The sequence below is a fragment of the Ceratotherium simum genome, chromosome 37, assembly GCF_057802395.1.
Source record: "Ceratotherium simum simum isolate JZ-2026a chromosome 37, ASM5780239v1, whole genome shotgun sequence".
In the NCBI taxonomy this organism is placed as follows: Eukaryota; Metazoa; Chordata; class Mammalia; order Perissodactyla; family Rhinocerotidae; genus Ceratotherium; species Ceratotherium simum.
In genome coordinates, this window is record NC_141936.1 from 19,902,898 (window position 1) to 19,927,339 (window position 24,442).

The 24,442-nt window shown below is 59.9% G+C and overlaps 3 protein-coding genes across 4 annotated transcripts in view; all 3 read right to left on the bottom strand.

The window, feature by feature from the left end:
• Positions 1-1,000: 1,000 nt before the first annotated feature.
• On the bottom strand, positions 1,001-8,184 carry GMPPA (GDP-mannose pyrophosphorylase A). The gene is made up of 13 exons (XM_087424777.1): positions 8,045-8,184; positions 7,257-7,317; positions 7,057-7,154; positions 5,777-5,880; positions 5,321-5,507; positions 4,909-4,968; positions 3,720-3,850; positions 2,577-2,711; positions 2,381-2,478; positions 2,169-2,215; positions 1,864-1,956; positions 1,574-1,742; positions 1,001-1,287 (listed from the first exon to the last, which is right to left on the bottom strand). Exons 2-13 carry the CDS (start codon positions 7,294-7,296, stop codon positions 1,187-1,189), a joined length of 1,263 nt encoding a protein of 420 aa, XP_087280903.1. The 5' UTR covers positions 7,297-7,317; positions 8,045-8,184; the 3' UTR covers positions 1,001-1,186.
• Positions 8,185-8,624: 440 nt separating this feature from the next.
• On the bottom strand, positions 8,625-10,747 carry SPEGNB (SPEG neighbor). Its single transcript, XM_087424509.1, is given in 6 exon segments — positions 8,625-8,649; positions 8,957-9,079; positions 9,252-9,393; positions 9,994-10,194; positions 10,197-10,294; positions 10,620-10,747. Coding segments are annotated over 6 exon segments (717 nt in total).
• A 2,797-nt stretch (positions 10,748-13,544) lies between these two features.
• The window catches only part of SPEG (striated muscle enriched protein kinase), a 55,235-nt gene continuing 44,337 nt past the window's right edge, over positions 13,545-24,442 (bottom strand). For both annotated transcript variants that reach the window (XM_004427597.3, XM_087424778.1), the window contains 13 exons: positions 24,055-24,123; positions 21,850-23,824; positions 21,416-21,544; positions 18,616-18,732; positions 18,318-18,485; positions 18,082-18,204; positions 17,528-17,695; positions 16,806-17,397; positions 16,148-16,387; positions 15,842-16,065; positions 14,903-14,978; positions 14,558-14,707; positions 13,545-14,255 (listed from right to left, as the gene is read on the bottom strand). In XM_004427597.3, coding sequence (XP_004427654.2) covers positions 14,063-14,255; positions 14,558-14,707; positions 14,903-14,978; positions 15,842-16,065; positions 16,148-16,387; positions 16,806-17,397; positions 17,528-17,695; positions 18,082-18,204; positions 18,318-18,485; positions 18,616-18,732; positions 21,416-21,544; positions 21,850-23,824; positions 24,055-24,123 — 4,224 coding nt within the window. In that variant the 3' untranslated portion in view covers positions 13,545-14,062. The remainder of the gene's footprint in view (positions 14,256-14,557; positions 14,708-14,902; positions 14,979-15,841; positions 16,066-16,147; positions 16,388-16,805; positions 17,398-17,527; positions 17,696-18,081; positions 18,205-18,317; positions 18,486-18,615; positions 18,733-21,415; positions 21,545-21,849; positions 23,825-24,054; positions 24,124-24,442) is intronic.

A 24,442-nucleotide genomic window follows, 5' to 3' on the forward strand; every position in this document is an offset into this window, starting at 1 on the left:
GCCTCAGGGCTGGGAGGTCACACCTGGCCGATCCCCATGTCACCATCAGCCCAGCTCTGAGAAAGCGCATCTTCCTAACTGCCTGGCTGAGAAGTGATGAAATCCTGGGCTCCGTCCCAGACCTGGTGCTGATAACAAGGCCCCGGCACCCTGCCGCCTGCCACCCCTGCCTGCTGCCAGGACCCCTTCCTCCCTCCCACCCACGCCCTGCCCCCCCATTCTCTTCGGGTAATTAGATTCCTCTCAATTAGCAGATTACGATCATTACCAGCTCATCTGGCAACTCAACGCGGCACCCACAGCTGGGGGGGGGGGCACCAAGAGGGGCACATGGGGGTCATGGGCAACCATGGGAGATGGTTGGGTTTCTCTGGGGCTTCAGGAATGTGGACAGGAGGCCTGAGACCTCCCAAAGGGCAGAGCCTGGGTGGTGGGAGGTGGCGGAAGCCTTCCCTTTCTAGAAAAGAGCACATCCCACTGTGCTTCCTACTTGCCAGGGGAGTAGGGGACACACCAGGCCCCGCCAAAAGCCAGGCTAGGAGCAGATGGAGCTGGCAAAGCGGAAAACAGGCCCGCACGGGCTCGGCAGGAACCAAGAGCGGGTGTGGGTGATCCAACCTCGGGCCTGTGGCTCCCAGTCCCTGTGCCTGCCACCTACACCCCACTGCCCCACCGAAACCCTTCACCCTTCCCTTCAGAATCCTTCCACTCCGGAGCCTGAGCCAGGCCCAGTGAAGAGGAATGGGGAGGCGGGTGGGCAGGCAGCGTGGGGTAGGGGTGAAGGTGGGGGCCAGGCAGGCTGGGAGCCTGGAGGGCCTTCCTCCGGAGCAGCGCAGGAGGCTGAGGCAGTGGGAGGGGGAGAGTTACCAGGGCTCCAGATTCATTATTCATGAGCCCGCAGCAACGACTCCAATTTAAATGCTAATGTGGGGGGGCCTGACTCAGCTGCCCCCCTTCCACCTCCACCCCCAGCCCAGGCACAAGCGGAGTCCGTGCTGGCTCCAAGGTTTACCGGGTTTATTAGGGAGTGGAGAGGGAGGCCAGGAGTCCCCCGGCCACCCACATTGCCCCCAGCGTGTGAAGATCCTGCCTGGCTTCCTCCGGTCCTTTCTGGACAGAGGCTGGCCATGCAGGCAGTAGCCTCGAGAGGAACAAGGAGGAGTTGGGGGGCTTCTGGCAGCCCCCCTCAGAGGATGATCTGGTTGGTGAAGCTTCGGCTCAGCTCCTTGTGTGGCAGAACAATTGAGTTCAGGATCAGCACCTCAGCAGGGATCCGGACGCGGCAGCCTGCAGTGTGGACGAGGGGGCCAGGGGGAGACCACGGGAGGGAGGTGAAGGACAAGGAGCTGGGGGCCACCACCAGCCGGGAGGAATCCCTCCCTGACCATCTGTGCCCTGGCCTCAGGCCCCTAGTGACACACAGGGCCTGGCACACAGCAGGCACTTGGTAAGTGTTTGCTAAAGGAATAAACACACGCACACACATGCATGCACATGAATGAATGCTCTCCACAGAGCATGGCCACCACCTCCGGAGGTTTCTCACAGACCCAGGTCCCCTGGGAAGCCATACCCAGGATGGTGATGGCAGGCAGCAGCTTCCCATCCTTGAAGAGGCTCTCACTGTCCATGTGGGCTCGGGGGTCGTTGGGATTGGGGTCATTGGGGGTGCCCTCCACACGGGCCCAGCGCCCCACGGTGCTCCCCCAGCCCACTATGCTGTGCAGAACACACGTGTGCTCCTGCCAAACAGGACGGGTGAGGTGAGGAGCTGAGAGGGGCCAGATGCAGAGCCTGTGGGATTCAGCCCTCCCCTCAGCCTCTTGGGGCGCCACGCCCTGCAGTGTGTGCCTGGGTGCCTACCTGCAGCGTGGCTCCATGGAGAATAATGCTCTCTCGGAGCCGCACACCCTCGCCCACGGTCACCCCCTCCCCGATGGAGACGTTGGGGCCCAGCTGTGGAGAGGAGCATACTCTAAGAACTGGGGGGCTTAGAGGACCCCACGTCCAATCCCCTCACAGAACACATAAGGGGGAAGGGACTGCTTGAGGCCACAGGACAGGCTGTGACAAAGCGGAGAGACCAGCACTCCAAGCTCAGGAGTATCCACACTGCCCCACCCATCCTGACAGCCCCCTTCCTCCCCCTGGGCTGGGCCACCACTTACCACAGCCGATGGGGCCACCTTCGCCGTTGGGTGGATGTAAACGTTTCCTAGAAGCAGAAGAGAGGACAGGGGACAAAGAGCCCAAACCCTATCTGGTCCAGGGAGGGCAGGGTTGACAGTTCACCTCTGGGTCTGGGGTCAGGAGTCACGGCTCTGAGGGCAGAGGGCGCTGGGGTTGGGGGCAAAGGTTAGGAACTGGGGGAGGTGGGTACCTCGGATCCGTGGACCCCCTGGGGTGTGCTTGGCCAGGCGTTCTGGGTGAGTGAGCTGGTACTGGCCCAGATAGAGGCGGGAGGCGTAGAGGGCTGAGCTGGGGGCCACAAAGTGGAGTAGGGGCTCAGGGGCCAGCCGAGCCCACGTCTCAAGCCCCAGTTGACCCAACCATCCCATCGGAGGCCCCGCCCATACCCTGCAGACTTGATCTGGCTCCAGATCCCGTCAGTGAGGTACACGTAGATCTGGCCCTGGCCAGCCAGGGCTGAGAACACATCCTGCTCCAGGCGGATGGTACCCGCCCCCCGCCACAGGCCTGAAGAGTCCTCCCTGCCAGGGAGGAAGGGATGCTGGCATCAGTTCCCCAGCTGAGCCCGTCTAGGGGGCCAAGAGTCTCTCACGGATAGGAATGGGAGGGAATCCCACCACCTCGCCAGGTTTGGTCAGATCCTCTCCGAAGGGATGCTCGCACCCCACGAAGCTCCTTCAGCTCTGGCACATCACCCCCCACTCCCCCAGCTGAGGTGTGTCCCAGGGGAGCTGCAGGTACAGACCTGCTGCCCATCCCTGGCCCATGTCCAAGGAGTTCAGCCAGACCTGGCTTCCCCCATTTTCACACTCTCCTCCCCACCCACTCCTCCAAACCCTGCCTCCATCACCCTCCCTCTCACTGGATGGAATGAAACACGGGCAGACTCACCCCAGAGGAAGGCAGCTGGTGAGGGCAGAGACAGTCACAGAAAGAGAGGGAGAGAGAGATGGTAGAGATGCCAGCTCAGCAGAAACAGACAGAAAGGCCAGGAGAGATGGAGAGAGAAGCACATGGGAGAAGTGAGAAGATGGCTATGAGTGAATGAGACAGGAGATGGGGAGACGGATGGGGAGTGAAGGCAGGGCATCCACAGAAGGGAACGGGTCCAGGCCTAGGAGGACCACCCTGGGATTTTGGCTTATGGCAAGCAGGCTCTGGGTGCTGTGCTCCGAGGGGTGCCTCAGCCTGCGTGTATGTGCGTGTGTGTGTCTCTATGTCTGCACCCGAATGTGTGTGCACCCAAGTGTGTGCGTTGCCGTCTGTTCTGAAAGACATCTCTGGGACACTCAGAGCTTGAGAGAAATGGACCAGAAGGGGAGTGGGCAGGCGGTGAGAGAGGAGGAACTGAGATGGATAAGGAAGAGGGACAGAATGAGGTTAGAAGGGGAGGGACCGGGGAGGCTCGGCTGCAGACGACAAATGGAAAGAAGGGAGGAGGAAGGTGAGCAGGTTGAGATGGAGCCTGCGGAGACAGGGGGTCTGTGACTGGGGTGCTTGGGGTTACAGGGCCATGGGGCCCGCCTCACAGTTGCCCATCCTGCTGATTACGCCGGAAGACATCCCCCAGGGGCCTCAGGGCTTCCGGGGAAAAGAGATAGATGCCGCAGTTGATGACATCACTAACAAATGTGCTGGGTTTCTCCACATAGTGCAGGACCTGAGGGCAGAGCAGCTGGGTTCAGCAGAGGAGGGACTGCTGCCACCATCCCCTGTGCCCCTCTGATCTCCAGGTCCTCCCTGCTGCCAGGGTGGTCCTCCCAAAATGCAGAGTGCATCGTGCCACTGCCCTTCACCTTCACGCTAAGTCCGAACTACATGCCCCTCCCCTCCAGATCCTCCCCACCTCCCAACGCTCTGAGACACAACGCCATGCCACTGCGTGCCTGGAACGCCCTTCCCCGTCTCTTCACCTGGAAAACCCAGCTTTCAGAACCCAGTTGGCATTGTCATTCTCTCTCTGAGTCCACTCTCGTCTGCCCCAGAGTTAGCTTCTCAGCTCTGGGCACCCATCCTCTGGCCACACCTCACCCGTGGCACTTGTGTCATTTGCAATGGTTGGCTCTTGACTATCTCTCCCACTAGACTGAGGGTTCTTGAGAGGCAGGGATTGCATCTTTTTGGCTGTTTCTCTCACACTTAGCTAGTGCCTAGCACAAACTTAAAAATATATGTGTGTATGTGTATGTTTATATGTATTTTTAATACTAAAGCTGTTTAAACAAATAAAAGGGCTGTATGAAAGGCAGCTAGGCTCTGGGACAGAGTTTCACAGAGACCCTCTGCCTTGCTGATTATGCTCCCACCTCCATAATTCTGGAGGCGCTATGCTGTTTCCTGCCTCCGTGCCTTTGCACATACCGTTCCCTCTACCTGCAAAGCCTTCCTGTCTCTTTCATCTTGACAAATTTAACTCAGCTCAGACCTCACCTCCTCCAGGGAGCCCTCCCCACCCTCACCCAGGCAAGGCTGGGTTGGGCCTCCTTTTGCACCCCCGTAGCACTCTGTGCATACATCCATCAGAGCACCATACCCATGGAAATTAACTGTTACCCCTTCGTCGATCTTTCTTAAAGGGATATGAGATGAAAAACTGAGGGTATGCCCCACCTGTTTGAGGAGACTGAGGCCCACCCCATAGCATTCCAGCATTCTCTAGAGGCTGAAGGGTGGGGCAATGATGAGTAGACACTCGGCCAGCCTCCTCTCTGCTCTCACCTCGTGCGTCTGTGGATTCTCTACAATGCAGCCGTAGTTGAGGGACTGTGTTCTGTTAGCCTGAAAGACAGACACACAGAGACGGTGACCCCCCTGCTCCAGGGCAGCAAGGTCTGTTTCTTTCTTTCTTTCTCTCCCCCACAGCACCTGGCACGCAGCTCTGCCACTGACAGGCCATCAGCAGAGGTGAGCACTGACAGCTGCCCTCCCCTCCCCACTTCTGAACAGCCAAAGGGCCCGGGGTCTCCACCACCTGCCACCTCTGTTACTGCCAGGGTTTCTGACACATCTTCTCCTGATGCCCGTTCCCACTGCAACTCCCTGGGCTGCCCCTGCCTCCCTGACACCCTGCATTCCAGAAACCTCTCTGGATCACCCCCTCTACACCCTCCAGCCCTCCCAGCCCCCTCACCGTGGTGCCAAGGAGCAAGAAAGGGTGAGGCTGGCGTCTGTGAGCATCCAACATGGCGCTCAAGGGGAAGTCGGAGCAGACGTCTGCGTTGAGCACGAAGAAGGCCTCGGGGCCCCCAGCCAGGATCTGGTCCCGGAAATGGTAGAGACCGCCCCCCGTGCCCAGGGGGGCAAATTCCTGCAGATACCTGTCCCCAGGGACCCCAGAGCCAGCTCAGTGAGATCAGAGGAGACAGACACCACGAGCCTGGGCACCTGGACCCCTCCTGCTCCCAGAAGTACGCCTGCCCAAGGCCCACAGAGAAACTCGATACAGTCAGTGATTCAGGGATGCCCAAATAAGAATCCTCTAGTGTGTGAGGGTGCCGTCTGGCAAATGCTGACTCAACCCATGCTCAAGAACTCAGAGCCCTAGGGCACTGCTCCCCACCCCCACACAGCCAATGTGCACAAACACCTGACCGGAAGGTTAAACTCCTGCTGGGCAGCCTCCAGGAACCGGGTAAGGGCCTCATCGGGTTGGTAGAAGCCAATGAGCAGAATCTCCTGCATCCCAGGGACCTGAGGACAAGGGAAAACGCTGGGACAAAAAGTATCTGATAGAATGTTGGAGAAACCCCTGGTACTGGCCCAGAAGCCCAGAGACCACAGTTTCGGTCTCACCTGTGGGGCCCTGGGCACTCACTCTACCACTCTGGTCTGACTTCTCCTCTGCACGACGAGGAAGTCTCAGGCCCTATCTTTCCATCTTTTGTTACTCTATTCCTCCATCCCCCCACCTCACATCTAAATTGGGGCTCACCCTAGGAAAGATTTTGCCCACCAAGCTGCATTCAAGGATACTCCATTCATTTCCCCCCATATTTATTATCTGTCCATCTGAGCTTGAGGTAAGCAGACCATGTATCAAAGGCCTACATCGTACCCGGCACTTTACAAACATCATCTCCACACTTCACCACCCCACAAAGTAGATCTGATCACCCCCACTTTACAAATAAGGAAACTAAGGCTCAGAAAGGGTGAGAAATTTGGTCAAGTCCTTGCAGCAGGCAAAGACTGGATTCAAATAAAACCTTGTCTGTCCCAATACCAGAAGCAATAAAGTGATTAGCTCCATCGCAAACGGGCATGAGTTGCGTGCTTTGCTATTATTAAGGCTACCCATGCTACAGCTTTAAACCGTCTCTAAGATTCCTGCCCAATCTCACATTCCATGCTTTAAAAATAGGAGTGAAAGGCTGGCCCCGTGGTTTAGTGGTTAAGTGCGCGCGCTCCGCTGCTGGCGGCCCGGGTTCAGATCCCGGGTGCGCACCGACGCACCGCTTCTCCGGCCATGCTGAGGTCACATCCCACATACAGCAACTAGAAGGATGTGCAGCTATGACATACAACTATCTACTGGGGCTTTGGGGGAAAAAATAAATAAATAAAATTATTAAAAAAAAAAAAATAGGAGTGAAATCCGAGCAAGAAGAGGCCACAGATGAGAGATGAGATTAGGGGAAGACAGCAGGGCAGCTGCACTGCACAACTCCAGGGGGCGCCATCTGCACTGTCATTTGTGAATAGTGGTCCCTGGAGTTATGCTGTGTGGGAAAATTTGCACTGTCACTTGTGAACCGTGGTCCCTGGAGTTATGCTGGGTGGGAAAAGGTCATGGTTGGAAAAGGGGGAAATACGGCATGAAGGAGATGAGCAGGAAGTGAGGCAGGAGATGGGAGCTTATGAGGTTACCTGGGCACAGGCCTCAATGTGGTGCTGGATCATAGGGACCCCCGCCACCGGAAATAGGGGTTTGGGCACCTCAAAAGACAAAGGCCTGAAGCGAGTCCCTGGGAGAGGAAAAGAAGCACATTTTAGCTTCCTGCCTCCCTCTGCCCCCACCCCACCAACCACCCCAGCCCAACCTCTCCTTGAACTCCCCTGGGTCTCACCCTTTTGAGGGCCTCCAATCAGGATCACAGCCTTCAGCATGATGGTGCCTGCTACCTAAACCTCAAATCCCAACAGAGAAGTCAAGCTCAGATCTCACACCCCAACCCAGGACCCCACTCAAACCCCAACCAAACCCCAAATAGCAACCCTTAGCCATCTCCTAGGACGTCAATCCAAAGTTCAATATGGTGCCTGCCTGGACACAACACCTCACAAATCCCACATATCTCAAATCTCAACCCAGACTGCAGGCAGGCTTCAGACCCCAGCGATTCCTCCCAAATTCTGAAACTCACACCCCACAATTTGATCCCTAACAGATTTGCCTCCGGCCACAAACAAATTCAACAGACTCAGAAACTCAGCAACAGGCCCCCTTTTCAGACCCCAAATCTCAAAACCCAAAACTCCAAACCCACTGATCCCTAAATTGTCGCATCCTCACTCTAGATGTTAAGCCCTGAATTCCAAAAATGAACGCTGAATATTGAACCTCAAAGCCTGAGTGAGCCCCAGATATTTAACTACAATCCTGAGTGAACCCCAAGTATTGAACTGACACTGATCCGCATCTGATGAATCCCCAATTCTAGCAAACATCCTCTGTATGCTGAACTTGAATCCTAAAACTAACCCCTCGGTGATGAACTCTGAATCAAAACACAGATTCCGTGGGCATCCCAAACACTGAACCCACCAGCCCCCTGAGTCCCAATACTGACAAGTGCTGACTCTCTGAATTCCGAGGATTAATTTGTGACCCTCTGAACGTCACAACTGACTCTACCTTATAAGCCTTAGCCTTGCGTAGCCAGGGGCTGTGGGACCCACACAGGAGCGGACGTGCAGGGAGGCAACCCAGACCCCCGAGCCCGCCCTCTAGCTAGGGGCCGTCCCCTGCCCTCTACCCCTTTCGCCACCCCTCCATCAACTCCTTTTACCACTAGCTCCCTTTACGCCGGCTCTGCCCTCCGCTAGTGCTTGCTCCTTCCGCGCACGTGTCTTCTCGCACCTCGCGAGAACTCCTTCGCAGTGTATGCCGGGAATTGTAGTTCTTAAGCGCTTCCCTCACTTCTATGAGAGGAGAGTGGTGGGAGAACACGGGGGCGTGGCCAAGGGATAGAAGGGGCGGGCCTAAATGAGGAGGGTGGGGCCTGAGGAACAGAGACTGGACCCTAAGATTAGGACTCCGAGCTGTCTGGGAATGGGCCCGGGGGTAGGAGCCAAAGTAGAGAACTAGGTCACAGGCAGAAGCCGGGCTTGAGACGAGAGGAGGTGTGGCCAGCCTTGAAATGGGCGGGGCCAGGGCGCAGACCCCCGCCACCAGAGGGTGGGGCTTGAGATATAAAAGAGAAGAGAAGGCGAAGTCACAGACTCTTCTGGCGGTCCCGCCTGGAAGAGAAGGAACTTCCGACAGTCACGGAAAGCCTATCTCAGATTTACTGTCTGCAAAATGAAGCACTAGACTAGCCACTCTGCAAACATTCTCACCCCACACTGTGACCTGGGTGTGTGGGTCTGGAGTAAGTGTGGGTGTGGATGCGGAGGAGAGGAAATGGCATCGCAAAGGAACAGAATGGACGCGGAGGGTCAGAGAGAGAAGCTTTATTAAGCAAGATTTATTAAGGAGGGTTGTCGATCCCATCTACGCCCGGGCTGGGAGCCAGGGCGAAAGATCTGAGGGTCCCTTTCAGGCCACGTCCATGCCAAGCTCTGGTCCATGCCCAGGCTGTTCTCCACATATACCTCGTACACGCTGTCCTTGGGCGTGGCCCGGTGAATGGTCAGGGTGGTGGTGGTACTGCTGACGTCGAAGAACACCCTGGGTGGGGGGGCGCGGCTCGGTTTACTGCGCCCTGGGCCGGGCTCATTAGCCAGCTCTGTTCCCGCCTCCCAGTTCCCCGCCCCCGTCCCACGCCCGCCCGGTTTCTGGGCCCCGTCCCGCCCAGGCTCCAGCTCCAGGCCCTGCCTTTGCGGCAGGTCCCCGCCCTCGCCTGTCGTCCTCCTCGATGTCCTCCCCGTCCTTGCTCCAGCCCACGTCGGGCGCAGTTTCGCCCAAGATCGCCGCAGTCAGCGTCACCGTGGTGCCTTTGCGCGCCTTAGTGTTATCCGGTCCCTTCTGAATCTTCGCGGGGACTAGAGGCAGGGAAAGGAAACGCGCCCCAGTGAGGGACCTAGAGGCGCGGCGGTGCTGGAACGTCGCCTCCCCAGCTAAATGCGAGATGCATTTCAACTCGCAGGGTGACGTTGGGCAAGTCCGTAGCCTCTCTGGGGCTTCGTCTCCTCAGGTATAACGGGACTAATAGCTGCCCCTCCCACTTCGCAGGGTTGAATGGAGCATTAAAAGAGATACTACAGGTGAAAGCCCGGGAATGTTCACACATCTCGCGGTGCCTTGGAGACAGCTCCGGGGAGTGGAAATTGCTCTGGGTTGGGAGCCGACCAGGACTCTAACCCTGGCTCTGCCTCTGGCTCGCTGTGACCTTGGGGCCCTGGAATCAAGTGATTGAAGCCCACTGCGGACTTCTCGATCTGGGTGGGAGGGGATCCTGAGGTAGGGAAGGACTGCCCAGCCCGCAGGGCGCTGCGCCCCAGGCTGTGCCCGGGGCTGGCCTCGCCCCCATCCCATCCGGACTAGGCTAGGCCCAGCGGAAAACGCGCGCGGCTGGACCCAGCTGCGGGCCCCCGTGGGGTGGTGCCGCTCTGCGCAGTGGCACTGCAGCGGGGCGCGCGTACCTTCCACGAGGATGCGCGCCGAGTCCGAGCACTGGCCGAAAGTGTTGGTTACGTTGATGCTGTACTGGCCCAGGTCTGCCAGCTCGCCATCGCGCACCACCAGTGCGACGACGTCGGGGTCCTGGAAGACGTAAGGATACTTGGGCCCGTCGCGCAGCTCCTTGCCGTCCTTGCTCTGGCGGATGAATGGGTCCGGGAAATGTGGCAAGTCAGCTTGGCTGCGCTGCCCTCGATCAGCACCACGGCCTTCAGCGGCTCCAGCACTCGCTGCGGCCCGTTCTCGCGCAGCTCCTTCGGGGACCTACCCCAAGCCGAGTCAGGGCCCAGAGCTCCCACGACACTGCTCCAGCCAGCCTGCAGCCCTGTCCGCCCGCACACACGGTCTCCTGCCCACCGCCTCGGCCCACTAGAACGTGGGGGTGAGTAGGGAGGGGGGCTGCTCCTGAATTGTTACCCTGACAAAATGATTTTCTCTTGTGGCCCACCCTTCCACACTTCAGTAATCACTCTCCCCTAAGTCCAGTGACCCTGGGGGTCCATGACACTGTGCTCAGCACCTCTTCCCGATGCAGGAATGCATTTTCTGCAGCTCCCTTCCTCCTGAGGGCTCCAGGGCTTTCTCTCACCTGTGGCCCCTGTAAAAGGCCTGGATGCGAATGGTTGCTTTCTGGACCTGAGGGTCATTGATATTCAGGGTACATCCCAGAGGCCGGGCCACAGCCGCTGGTTTTTTGGGGGGAGCAGCTTTGGACATCTGGGGAGCACAAAATAAACATAAAAGAGAGTCTAGGCTGACACAGAGACTCGGCCTTTAGACTTTTCCCTGCTGATTCAGAACATCTCAGGAACGGGAGTGTCTGAGGATGATCTGAGGATCAGGACTCACCATGGGGGGTCGACTTCAGGACTTGGGTGGACTAGCTGGGTAGCAGGTGGCACAGAGCCCTTCCGATGGCACAGTAGGGGTGTGGGCAGGTGCTCAGCCCCGGGACCTGGTTTAATACTATGCTCTCCTCTTTGCCTTGTTTGGCGTGGCTGCCCCAAGCCCCCCGGGGACCCCAGCCCCCACCCTCTGACCTAAGCGAGCTCCCTACTTAGCCCGAGGCCATCTGGGATGCTGGCTCAGCCACTGGGGCAGGCTCGAAGGGGAAACCCCAGCTGCTCTAGGGTGCACCTCGCGTCAGCACCGGGACAGCTGGGCAGCTGGAAGCGGCCCCATCCCCTCCCGGCGCAGGGGGTATCCATCCCACTCCTGGGAGGACCAGACATGACCCCAGGCTTCCTGCTGGAGCAGCTTTACACTCAGGTCAATCCCCAGACAGCTGGACAATGTGCCCCTCCTAGGACACCGGCAGTTAAGGGCTGCAAGTGTTTGTGGGGGTGTCCCTGAATGAAGCCAGAGTAGCAGTGGACTTCACCGTCTGTCCAGCCAATTCCGAGAGGGCAACCTCTCTGTCAGGACCAATCCAGAAGCGCATTTCTCCCCCAGCCCCAGGAGTCTAGGGTTGTCATTTCTGCACTGTGCCCCCTGGCAGTAAACTGGGATAAACCTAGAGGGGATGGTAAAGATTTTTGAGAACAGCATCCCCTCCTGCCACCCCACCCCCACTCACTCCCCTCCATGGGACATGATAGGGTCTGGCTGGGCTGCACTGTCCCTGGAGACTGGCACCAATACTGACTCCCCAACTCTAGGTCAACCCAAGCCCCTTTTGGGGCATAAACTGGTGCACAGGGGCATCAGACTACCTGGGGTGAATGGGTTCAGTTAACTCCCTGGGACTTGCCTGAAGTCCAGTCTGCCCAGGCCAGGGCACCAGGTAGCGCATTGCTTCCATTCATTGTAACCGCCCGCCCAGCTGTGGAGCACTGTCATCTTTCGATCAGAGCAATTCTGACACAGCTCTGCTGACATAAATCACCTTTGCTCCTCCGGGTTTGGAACCAGCAGTTCACATGCCATTTCCAATGGAGATGGGAAGGGAACTCAAGATCAGAGGGGAACGGGAGAGGAATTTTACCATTTATCAAGATATGAGTTCAGGCACCTCATTTTTATGAAAACACTCGCAGGGAGTAGAGGATTAGAGATTCTCACAGGCGAACTGTATATCTTCATCGCTAAAATGACAGGTGGGCAAGGTGTCTCTCTGGTCCCTTCCAGCTGGCTGTAACATCCTGTTATTTTATGGTGATGGGGCTTGCCTCTTCCCTGGGGTCCTGAGAAGCCAGAGAGGCTGGGCTGGGCTGGGCAAAGGGGTGTTTGGGCTACAGCCAAGGGGCCCCCAACCTCAATCAGCAACACACCAGCGCCACCTCTTTCTGATCACGGGGGAAGGCTGTATTCCTTTCATTTTGCCAAGAACAGAGTTTTCCAGGTGGGAAGGGGCATAGTCTGGGGGGGACAGTCCCTCTGGATACAAGGAGAACTGGTTCTCCCCTCCCCCACCTCAGGCCAGGGCAGCTCAGTTCTAGGACCTAGTGGCCACTCTGTGGCACCACAGGGGGACAGCTAGAGTCAAGGTGCCTTAGCATTCAGCAGACCCCCTAGCTTGCTGTGGGGACAAGAAGGTCCAGGCTGAGTGTTCCTGGGCCCTAGAAAAACGCTCGTCTGTGGCGACACCACAGCAGACACGCTGAGCAGAGCACTGGCAGCTGCCCTGTGCCGCTGGTGCCTGCATACCTTACACTGAGAGCACGGGGCATGGGCATGTCCTGGTTTCCTCCGCAGCTCTTCATACCACCTGCTCTCGCCAATCATTATGATGAAACTCCCCCCCCGCACCGCACCCCGCTCCAGGGGTCAGGACCAGGGCTAGCCCGTCTCCTGGGCAGAGTCAAGGAGGCTGAGCCAGGATTGGGGTGTGGGCTGATCCATTCTAGAGCCCAGCATCCTCCAACTTGTGATAACGGAACATGTGAGAAGAGGTGGAGACCACCAGAGTCTGGGTAGAGGGTGGTGGTGGGGATTTGGTGGTCCTGCGGGGATTCCAGACACTTCACAAGGAGAAGCAGACCGAAGTCTCTCCTCCCTCCAGGACTAAGGAAAAAGTGAGGCCCACAGGGCTAGGGGAGGGGAGGAAGATCCCAAGGGGCTAGCTGGTATGCCTTGGCTCTCACTGGCCCAGACAAGGCTGGAATGCCCCGTCCCAGCACCCCCAGGACCTCCAGCCATCCCTCCCCATAGATCACACATAGGTCCTGCTGCTTGCCGTTTTTATTTTCCTTGTGACAGACAGACAGACAGCTGCACAGACAGCTGGATGGCTGGGGGGATGGTCAGGACAACATGGGCAATAGGGATTGGATGGAAGGGAAATTTCATAAAAGTCAATAAATAAATAAATACGAATGGGAAGAAGGGCGAAGGCCACGGAGCGGTGGTGGGGACATCCTTGGGCCAGCTCAGAGTGCCCACAGCTGCATCCACTGGGACAGGAGGAGAGTGCCGGCCTGAGCGCCCACTGCCTCCAGCCTCCTGCCTTCCACACTCCTCCTGCTGGGGATGCTGGCAGCTGCCCCCCCGCCACCGGCCCCACCTGAGTCCTCTCTCCTCTCCCTCCCCCATCTCGCTGCCCTCGCTCACATGCTGCCTCTGGCTCCCTGGCATTGTCTCCACGTCCTGTCCGTTTCATGGACTCACTCCCAGCCCATGGCCCCGATACCCTGGGCCCCTGCCTCTTCCTCTCTCCAGCCACTCACACCCTCCTCGGTTGGTTCTGCCCCAGATGCACCATGCCCCATCCCCAGAACCTTCCTAGAGCCTCGCCCTCCATATCCTTCGGCTTCTTTTCCTTGTCACTTCCCCATTCCCTTCTTGCCCCTCTTCCTGCTCCTGACCCCGCCCAGCCTGGCCAACGGGTCTCCACTCTGGCTCTTGGCCTGGGTGACATCAGCAAAGCCTGGGGCCTCTGTCCCCGCAGGTCCATGAGGTAATAGCCCGGCCGGATGTTGCTGCTGGTGGTGTCCGAAGCCCCGGGCCCACCCGGCTCCGCGTGGGCCCTGGAATGTCCCGCGGCGTCAGCGGGAACCCGAGTCAACGCCCGAGGCCGGGCTGTGGTCTGAGCCGCTAGGGGCTGCCCGGGTAGGAGCGAAGCAGCACCTTGTGGCGGGTGGCGGCCTCGGCCCGGCGGCGCCGCTGCTCGCCCAGGAACTCCTTGAGCCGGTTGGTGGTGAAGGTGAGCGTCTGGCGGCGCAGCTTCATCAGGTAAGCGTCCTGCAGCCACGGGTGAGCTAGGCAGTCCTGCAGGGAGGGCCGGCTCCTGCCAGGCGAGCCAGGGACCGTGAGCCTGGAGGGGCAGCTCTGCCCTTCCATGGGTCGGGGTCTGCATCCTGGATTCACTCCTAGTCAGTGATCTTGGGCAACCCTGGGGCTCAGTTTCCCAATCTCTGGAATGGGGATGGTGACTCTCCCTACGTCATAGGGCTCTGATAGGCTTTCCATGGTGGTAAGTATCACCATTTAGTAGAGGTAGTGGGGGCAGGGGTGGGGGTGGGGGATCTTAGGCAGGGGCTGGGCCAGGGCAGGTAGTGCTGGGGGTTGGCAGGTGTGGGGCCCACTCACCAGGGATGGACTGAGAGGACCTTTCGCAGGAAGAGGGTGGCGCTTTGGGAGGTGTTGGGGTACAGCTGGAAGGCATCAAAGCGGCCCCCCACAATCCGAGCCTCCGTTTCCTGGGGGTCTGGCTCATAGAATGGGGAGCGCCCACTGAGCCTGTGGTGGAGACAGTTCAGCTGACACACGCAGACTGAGGGTCAACTCACAGGCCGAGGGGGACATTAGTGTGAGGGTTCTGAGGGGCATGGCACTCAGGAACAGGGCCACCCACACCTGGGCGCGCGTATGTGTGTGTGTGCATGTGTGTGCCGGGGAGGGGGTATAGACAGAAGGGGTCCTGGGGGCACTCACATGATGTAAGTGAGCACACCTACTCCCCAGATGTCCGTAGCAGAGCCGATGGGTTCTCCCTTCACCATCTCAGGAGCTGACAGGGACAGAGGCCAAGATGAACCAGCTTCCCTGTGGCAGGGGAGGGGGGAGGCGGGGGGGGGGAGAGGAGGGGAGGCCCCTGGGGGCTTAAGGAGCCGGACAATGTCCAAATCACCAGACCATGGCTATGACCAGAGCAGCAGGCCCTAGACACCAGCAGGCAGGACGGGAGTGGGGGTGGCTCCCAGGGGATATGTGGGGCACCTGAGGAACGAGCCTAGGCACTAAATGGGGGTTCCCCAGAACTGCAGAGGAGTGGAGAACCAGGGTCACTAGCTCCCTCGGATGAGCTCTGAGGGAGGGCGCCCATTCACAGAGTGTGGCCAATGCCAAGATGAAGAGCCTTTGCAATCAGCCAGGCTGGCTCTAATCCCAGGCTGCCCCTTCCAGCCACGGGGCCCCGGGCAATGTACTAAACGTGTTTGGCTCTCCATTTCCTCATCTGTAAAGCGTAGCTTGCAGAATAACTCTATGGAATAGGGATAATGAACATAAAGCATTTAGCAGGTAGCTAAATGGGAGCTGGTTTTCCTTATTTATATAAATTAATAATTGATTCTCCTGTCTTTCCAGCTTTACCAAATCCTGGCTTTGCCGTTTATAACTCTGATGTTGGACAAATTCTTAGCCTCACTATGCCTCTGTTTCCTCGTATGTAAAATGGGGGTAATATTATGCCAATCTCCAGGGCTATTGTAAAGATAAACTGAAAAAAATCCACGGAGGGGACTTAGTTCATTGCTTGCATACAGTAAGCACTCAATAAATGGCACATAGGCAGGTGAAGTGGCATGAGCCCTGGCTGCTGCCCCTTTGGCAGGACCGCAACCCCCACCCTGGCTGGCATGGTGCCCTCACCCATGAACTCCAGCGTGCCCGTGCGGTGGCCAAGCGGCTGCAGGGCCTGGGGGTTGTACGGCTGCGCACTGCCGAAGTCCACGATCTTGAGGGCATTGTCTGGGGCCAGCAGCAGGTTGTCCGGCTTGATGTCCAGGTGCAGGACGTGGCGGCCGTGGAGGTAGTCCAGGCCCTGTAGCAGCTGCACCACGTACGTGGCCACGTCGTCCTCCGAATACCGGAACCTGGGGGGCCCGGGGGACACAGGTGATATCCCAGCCCAGCTCCCCCCACTCCATTCCCCGTCCCTCCGGAATGTCTGGCTACCTGTCGCTGAGCCCACAGAGGAGCTCCCGGTTGCCACAGCTCTCAGCGATGAGCACGAGGTAACGGGGGGTGATGTAGGCCTCGTGCAGGGACATGAGGCGCTCGTGGTGCAGCGTCCGCAGCACTTCATACTCCTGTAGGACCCGCCGCTTGCCCTCAGCTGCGTAGGGCACGATCTTGGCCACAAACGTCCGCCCAGTGGCGTTCTCCCGGCAGGCACGCACTACACCGAAGCGGCCCCTGTGCGTCGGGGGGACACCACAGGCTCAGAGGACAAAAGGGGACACCTCCATTGTGAGGGCTAACTGGGGAGGAGCAGGGACCCTGGGGGCAACAATGCAGGGGTTCCAAGTGTGGGCTCTGGAGTTCAATCCTAGGAGCCTGAGTTCAAGTCCCAGCTCTGCCACTCACTGGCTCTGTACCTTAGGCAAATCCCATAACCTCTCTAACCTCAGTTTTCCCATCTGTGAAATGGGGGATGATGATAATGCAGTGTCTCCCTCTCAGAGTTGTGAAGATTAAATGGGATCAGCACCCAGGTCTCAGCACCTCCCCGACCCGGGCCAGGGTGCTCTGGACTTCTCTCTGGATCCCTGTGTTCCCAAGCTTCCACCCACTCCCTGCTCTGTCCCGCTTCCTTCCCCCGGCCCCCACTTGCCTGGCCTTCTCCTCCAGGAAGGTGTAGGGTTTCTGAGGGGGGCCCTGCCGAAGAGTGGTGCCCTCCGGCCGGGGAGAGCGGACCACTTCCTTGGCCGGGCTGAGGCTCCGCACAGTCACCTTAGTGGGCTCGGGAGGGGGCTCAGGCGCTGGGGGCTCGGGGGCTGGTGGTGCAGACACAAAGGAGGTCACCATATACACGGGAGTCGAGGAAGACGCTGGTTTAACCCCTTGAGGGGTGGAGGCTGGGGTTGGGGTCCCAGTGTCAGGGACGGAAGACTTGGGCTCACTTGGGGCGACCTGGGCACTGGGTGGGGTGGGCTCTGCTTGTGGGGCAGCCTGCAGGCCCCTGTGCTTTCGTGGGGGGGTTTGGGGCGGTGGACCTGCAGCCTTGAGTGAGGACAAGGCCTTACTGGGTGGTGTTGGGAGAGACGAGGGGCTGGGAGTGGCTGACTGGGGGGCTGCGGGAGCAGGAGCTGGGGCGGGGGCTGGGGACAGGGCCAGTGAGGTAGGAGAGTCAGGAGGCGGGGCCCTGGCTGGCCCTGAGGTAACAGGGGCTTCTCGGTGAGCAGCAGATGGCGGAGCTGAGGAATCTAAGTGGAGACAAAGAAAATCATCACCATGGTGGCTGGGCGGCAAAACAGTGGTGCGCCAAGGAGGGGCAAGACCCTGGGCTCAGGGTGCCCTTCCTTCTCTGGCCACCCTCCACTCCATCCCACTGACCTTTCGTGCCCCTGACAAAGACCTTCTCAGAAGGATTGCTGAAAGGCCCTTGCCCGGCACGGTTGGCACAGGCCACACGGAACCTCACGGTCACGCCGATCGGTAGGTGGGTCACGTTGTAGTAACAGTCGGGGATGCCTGAGCTCACGGGGTGCCAGGAGGACTCCCCTGCAGGCAGCAAGGGGGAGGGGCTGAGGCCGCAGAAGGCGTGGCCCACGCTCCCAGTGCTTTCTTTTTTTTTTTTTTTAATTTATTTTTTCCCCCCAAAGCCCCAGTAGATAGTTGTATGTCATAGTTGCACATCCTTCTAGTTGCTGTATGTGGGACGTGGCCTCAGCATGGCCGGAGAAGCGGTGTGTGGGTGCGCGCCCGGGATCCGAACCCAGGCCGCCAGCAGCAGAGCGCACGCACTTCACCACTAAGCCACAGGGCCATCCTGTCCCAGTGCTTTCTGTGAGGAGCCCAGGGAGGGGCCCTCTGCCCAGGGAGGGCACTCGCCTCCTCGGCTTCTCCGCCTTCCACCCTTCCCGCCACCAGCCTGCCCTGTCCCTCACCATCCACCCGCCGCTCCAGGGTGTACGTGCAAGGTGCCCGGCTGTCTCCTGGCTTCCAGAGCACCAGCGCAGTGTCCTGGTAGGTCTGGGGCACCTCGGGAGGAGCTAGCTTTCCTGGGATGCCTGGCGAGAAGAGGGGAACCCCAGTGAGCTCCCATGCCCCAGTCTGGGGTCCATCAAGCCCTACCGCACAATCCCCCATCACTGCCCCCCCTTGGTCCCTGCCCCGGGCTCACGGGCCACAGCCACGGTACAGGAGCTGGTGACGCTGCCTAGGACGTTGGTGGCAGAGCACTCATAGAGCCCAGCGTGCCGCTTGCCAGCCCGGGGGATGCTCAGCAGCTGCCGTCCGTCTTTGCAGGACACGATGATCACGGAGGGCTCTGAGTGCAGGGACTGCTTGTCTGGGGTCAGGGAGGAAGGGGAGGGGCTGCTGAGTGAGGCAGCACATTGCAGGTCCCCTCGGTTGCCACCTTCCTCCCTCCCCGAGCATCCTCTGGCCTTGGGGCCACTTGCCTAGGCCGCTCTCCTCACCTCTCATCCAGGAGATGTGGGGTGCAGGGCAGGCCGCCGGCAGGCAGAGCAGGGTGGCTGCCTCGCCCTCCAGCAGCACCTGGTCCTTGAGCTTGATGTGGAAAACTGGGGGGAAGTCTGGAGGGGGAGCAAAGACAGCCATGGGTCTGCGGGGACCCTGGCTCGCTTACCGCTGAGGGAGGAGAGGATGCATGTGGGAGCTCGGGAGCAGAGTGAAAGGTTGTCTCTTCCCCGTCAGATGTGGGAAGTCAAACCCCACGCCACGCCTTCGAGAATTTTCTCTGGGGTGAGCATCACACTCCCAAGGCACTCACTGTGTTTGGAACTCTCTTTTCCTTTCACTGACTCCTGAAGATGCTGACTACCTCATGTTTGTAAATCGCTTACAGCAGGGCCTGGCACTAAGTAAGTGCCCTATATGCATTTGTTAAGTAAAATAAAAACAAACAAATATTGAGAAACTGTAATGGCTAAGATCCTGCGATACCCACTCCCTCCAGGGCACCATAGGGCACGTGAGAGGAGCTGGTGACCTGAGCAGAGACTCCGGGATTGAACACAATGTTCAATGAAAATGTGCAATCTCAAAAGATCTGAAGTCTAGGCAGAGCGGGGGCAGACCCCAGAAGCGCGTCAGCCTCCCCCACCCCTCGTCCCCCTGGGGTCTGGGAAGAAGATTCTAGACCTCCTAACACTCCTTCAGGTCAGCTAAGTGGTGAAAACTTTTGAAGGGGCAAGAGACAGTATCTGCAGGACCTTGGACCATGTCTTGCCTGTAAATTGAGAAAAATAATGATACCAATCTCAGAGGGTTATTGTGAGAATTAAAAGAGGCATGCAAAGTGCTTAGGGTCTGACATATTGTAAGGGCTCGTAAAGGTTAGCTTTTATTGTTGTTGTGATTATTAGCTTGTTAATATGCCCAGTAGGCGAGCCATGTGCAGACCCCCAAAGAAACAGGCTGTTTCAGGAAAGCTGGCTTCACAGCTGGCTGGTGAAGGGCCCATGGCCAGGCTGCAGGTGGGCCAAGGTCTTGCCCCAGTGCAGCCGGCCTGTGGCTTCCTAGTGCCATGAGGGTCTGCATTCCTGCTCCCTGGGAATGTCTCTAGAAAATTCCCAATCTGGTCCTGGCCACCGGGGAAGGAGGGAAGGGGTAGATTTTTTTCACGTGGGCAGAGAAAGCTGAGAGGTAGATACCCCTGGGAGCCCCAGCTACCCCCTGTCTGAAGACCCAGGAGGCAGTGGGGGCGGGGATGAGCTGGGCAGGAGAGGAATGCTCAGTAGGATTGGATGATCAGGACAGCAGCGTGCCCCCCTTTCCCACTGTACCCCAGTGTTCCCCAAGGAGGGGTCCCACACCGAGGCTCCAACACCATAAAGTGATACAGTTTCATCAATGGGCCTCCAGACCAAGTGAGGGTACTGGGTAGGGGGGAGACAGAGAGAGGCCAGAAGGAGAGGTGAAAGGTGACCCCAGCCCAGCTCTGCCAGTCCCACTCCCATTCCCCCAGGGCCAGCGCTAGCTGTTAAAGTGGACACGCGACAGCCTTCTTCCTGCAGGGAACAGGGAGAGGATGAGGTAAGGGGACACTGCCTCAGCAGGCAGGAATCAGCTGCACCAGCAAAATGGAGCTGGGAGGGAGGCCCCAGGTGGGAAGAGATCAGCTGTCCCCAGGCTTCTGTGCTGGCTTCTCTCTCTCTCTTTCCTCCTCCTTCTCCACCCCTGTCCCCACCAGCTGGCCTCCCTCCCTCCTCTTCACTCACTACAGCCCCCACTGCTCACTGCACCAAGTCCCCTGGCCAAAGCGGGACACAGTCACCTCAAGCCCAGCTGAGGCACGGCTGAGGAGTTTTATCAGGAAACGGGCAGAACAGAACCGGTGACTGACAGAGACTGCACACAGCCTGGCTTCGTGGGCCTGCTCCTTCCCTGCATGCTGCTCTGGGAAGCCTTTGTGTGCAGTCCTTGAGTAATGCCCCTTTTTCAGGTGGGGGACCGCGTGACCCCAGGTAGAAAATACCCCCTCCCTGTAGCCCCAGGGCCCTTGGACAGAGAAACAGACCAGGGCATATCCCAAGTCCCCCTCCCCCCAGCAAAGAGCCCAGAGGGCTGCTTGTTCATGCAGAAGGACCTTCTGTCAGGGCAGGGGGACAGGGCAGGACAGTCGGGTGTTCAGGGCTATAGAGAAATGGAGAATTAGGGGCACAGTCCAGATTGTGGGCCTCTAGGCTGGGAGAGAAAGAGCATCTTTGAGTGCACATTCAAGCATACACACATCTGGAGGGGGTGGTGGGGGCTGTGGGGGCAGCGGAGCCCTATCCCCAGCTCCTTTAGAATGACACCCAGTTACAGAGAACTTCTAGGGTCTCCCACGAGGGAGGAGACCAGCCAAAGAAAGGTATTTTGCCATACTTGGTATCCTAAAGCCCGTTCTGGGATCTGGCTACAGAGGGTCACACAGTCCATCTCTCTGGCTGCTCCACTTACTACCAGCCCTGTGACCTGGACAAGGTACTTAGCATACTGAGCCTCTGTATCCCTACCTGTGAAATGGGGATAAGAAGAATAGTTCCTAAACAGTGTAGGAGGGTTGGGTGAGGGAGGGCTTGTGGTGCTTAATAGGACTCTGGGCATTGCTAATTAAGTGCAGCTGCGACTATTATTATTATTGTTGTTGTTTTCATGACTCCAGGCCCCTCCCACCATTGCCCTGGCTCCTCAAAGTGGTCCATCTCCCACCCAGCTATGACTATCCTCTGGGGAGGGGAGGGGGTTACTCACCCAGCAGGCCTGTATTACCTGATTCACTGCGCACATACTGGTGACCCAAATCCTCCTGGATGCTGGCAGAGAGGCTTGGCTGCGACCCCTTGTCCTTCCGCAGCCGAGAGAAGCCCCAGCGCAGCCGGCTTCGGCTTTCCCCAGGAGCTGGGAAGACCCAGAACCATGAGCACTTGCCCAGCCGGTCCCACAACATTCCCACCTCCCTGCAGCCCTCAGCCCCACCCTGGCCTGCTCCCATGCCAGCCCCTGGCCCCAGCCTCCCTCCGCTCCAGCTCTGCCAAGTCCACTCTCAGGGCCTCTAGCACCTCTCAGCCTCTTTCTGGTGGATGTCCCTCTCCCTCTCCTGCTCGCAGAGCCTCTCCAGCATGCCCTGCGCCTGTCATCCCAACCCTGCACCCCCACTCCCTCCCCACTGTTCACAATTCACGCGCCGCTCTGCCCCTCCTCACCCGAGGAGCCCGACGTGGCGCTGGCCTCGGAGCCCAGGGACTCGGCAGAAGGCGTGGTGGCGCTGGCCTGGGCGGCCAGCTGGTTGTGCTGCAGGCCGAGGCGCCGCAGACTCTCGCCCTCGGACGTGGCCCTGCGCAGCCGTCCGAACAGCGGCGTGCTGCGGCCCGACGTGCCCCCCGAGTCCTCGCTGCTGCCGCTGCGCTGCAGACGGCTGGACAGCCGCTCCAGCGTGGAGCTGAGCCGCCTGCGCACCGCCAGCACCGGGGAGCCCCGCGCCGAGCTGCCGCCTTCCGAGCTCTCCCCGTCCCCGCCGCGGGCCTCCCAGGCCGGGTGGCGCTGCGCCGGCGGGGTCCGCCGCAGACGCTGGGACAGCGACAGCGAGAGGCGGCGCACGAGGCCCGGCTCCCCGACCGCCCTGAGGTCCTGCACCGAGCGGGAGCGCTCGGGCCGTCGCACCAGCTCCAGCGGGGTTCCCGCCGGGCTGGGCCGGTACATGCCGTCCTCCTCCGGGGCCCCGCGGAACGGGCCGCGCTCCTCGGAGCGCGAGCGGCTCAGCATCCGCAGCCCCCGAGACAGGGGCGACTCCCGACTGCGCTTGAACTTGGCCTCGAACACGGCCTCTGACTCCAGGTTCTCGATGCTGCTGCTGAGGCTGCTCCCTGGCCTGCGGGGCACCGTGGGGACCCGGGCTTTCTCGGCTAGCCCTGGGGCAGCCCTGGCTGAAGGCACGCGCTTCTCGGGGGCTGCCGGAGGCGGGGAGGCCACCCTGGAGAACACAGCCGGGTGGGGCTTGGGCTCCGATGGAGCTGCGGCAGGGCCCTGCGGGGGGCCTGGCACGTGGCCTGGCAGCTGGAGCGACTGCATGATCTGGGCATAGGGCGTCAGGGGGGGCGCTGGGGTTTGCAGAGCCACAGGGGGCTGTGCAGGCTTAGGGGCTGGGACTCTTTCTGGCGTGGCCTCTGGGGCCTTCTCTTGCGCAGGCTGGAGTGCCGAGGGCTGGGGAGCATCACTGGGTGTGGTGGCAGGAAGTTCTGAAGACTTGGGGGCACTGGGTTTGGGGGCACTGGGCCGCGCAGGGCTGGGCTGCTGGGCCTCGCTGAGGGCAGACAAGGAGGGAGACTCCTGTAGCCTGCGGGCCCCAAGCCGGGCCACCGGGATCTCAAGGGGTGCCCCAGCACGGCGGTGCCGGCCCCGGGGCTCTGCCTCCCCCTGTGAGAAGCTGCTGCTCTTTTGCAGGCCCCATGTCTCAGGTGGGGGCTGGTGGTGTGGTGCTGCCTCACTGGAGGCAGCCCGCACCAGCCGGGGGTCCCGGGCACGGCCCCCGAGGCTCTCTAGCAGGGGGCCCCTGAGGCCGCTAACCTTGCCATCCTCAGGGCCTCCCCGCAGCAGCCGCTGGCGCAGGGCCTGCAGCCTCTGGGCATACTCGCCCTCCCCCAGGCCTCCCCGGGTCAGGCGGGTGGCCCCCGGGCTGGGGCTCCGGCGCTGTGGCAGCTCCACAGACGCCGCCTTCTGCAGGCTCCGGCCCGGCTCCCTCGGCCCGGCCCGGGGCAGGGCGCTCTCAGCTGAGCTGCCCCTCCGGAGCTCTCCCCGCGGGGGGCTAAGCCCAGCCGGGGGCTCCTGGCCTGGGGAGGGGATGGCCTGAGGTCTGGGGGCCTCCTGGTCCTGAGAGGGGGCCCTTCCCTGCTCCTGCCAGTCCATGGGGGTGGCAGCCGCAGCCTCTGGGGTCCCCAGGGCCTCATCCTCAGTGGGAATGTCGGTGAGGGACACCCGGGAGCCTGAGAACTCGGGCTGCAGTGGCCGGGGCACTGAGGGCAGCTCCTCCAGCTCTTCCTCTTCGGAGTCCGAGGAGGACGAGAGCCCCCCACTGGGGGGTGGTCTTCTGGGCACAGCCACCCACACCCGCTCTGGGGGTGCCCGCAGCAGCTCAGGGATGGGGCGCAGCACCAGGTGGCACTTGTAGCTGATCTGGGAGCGCTGCAGACAGGGTACTAGGGTCAGACCTGAGGGTCCCCTCAGGTCCCACCTCAGCCCCGGGAAAGGCGGCCTGGGGCAGGCAGAGGGTCGGGGACAGGTTGAGAGAATCAAAAGTGGATGAAGATAGATGAGCAGGAGGGGACAGCACATGATAGAAAAAAGGCAGAGTTAGAGGAAGGAGGCTGCAGGAGAAGGCGGAAGGCACCGAGGCAGGGCCCAGCCAGACTCACCTGCCACCTCCGCCGGGAAAGGAACAGCTTTAGGTGATCCGTGCTCACCTCGGCGCCCTTTGCCTGTGTCTGCAAACCCGGGAAAGAGAGCCTGAGGGAGAGGCCTCTGTCAACCTAGACCCTCAGGGTTTGGCAATGGAGAGACAAAGTCCACAGGAGGGGACAGTGGACCGAGCAGTGTTAAGTCTGGGCTCCTGGGGGTCCCCTTCCCCTTGGCTCTGTCACAACAAGTCCCAGAGCCAAGGTGCCCAGGCAGGGACAAATTCCCTAAACCAAGGGAAAGGCAGAGAATGGTGGCTCCTGGGGTGGGTGTCAGAGCCTACACCAGGGCTCAGGGCCCTGTCCGGAGGTACTGGCTGCCCTGGCCTGGGCCCCGCTCCCCAGCTCA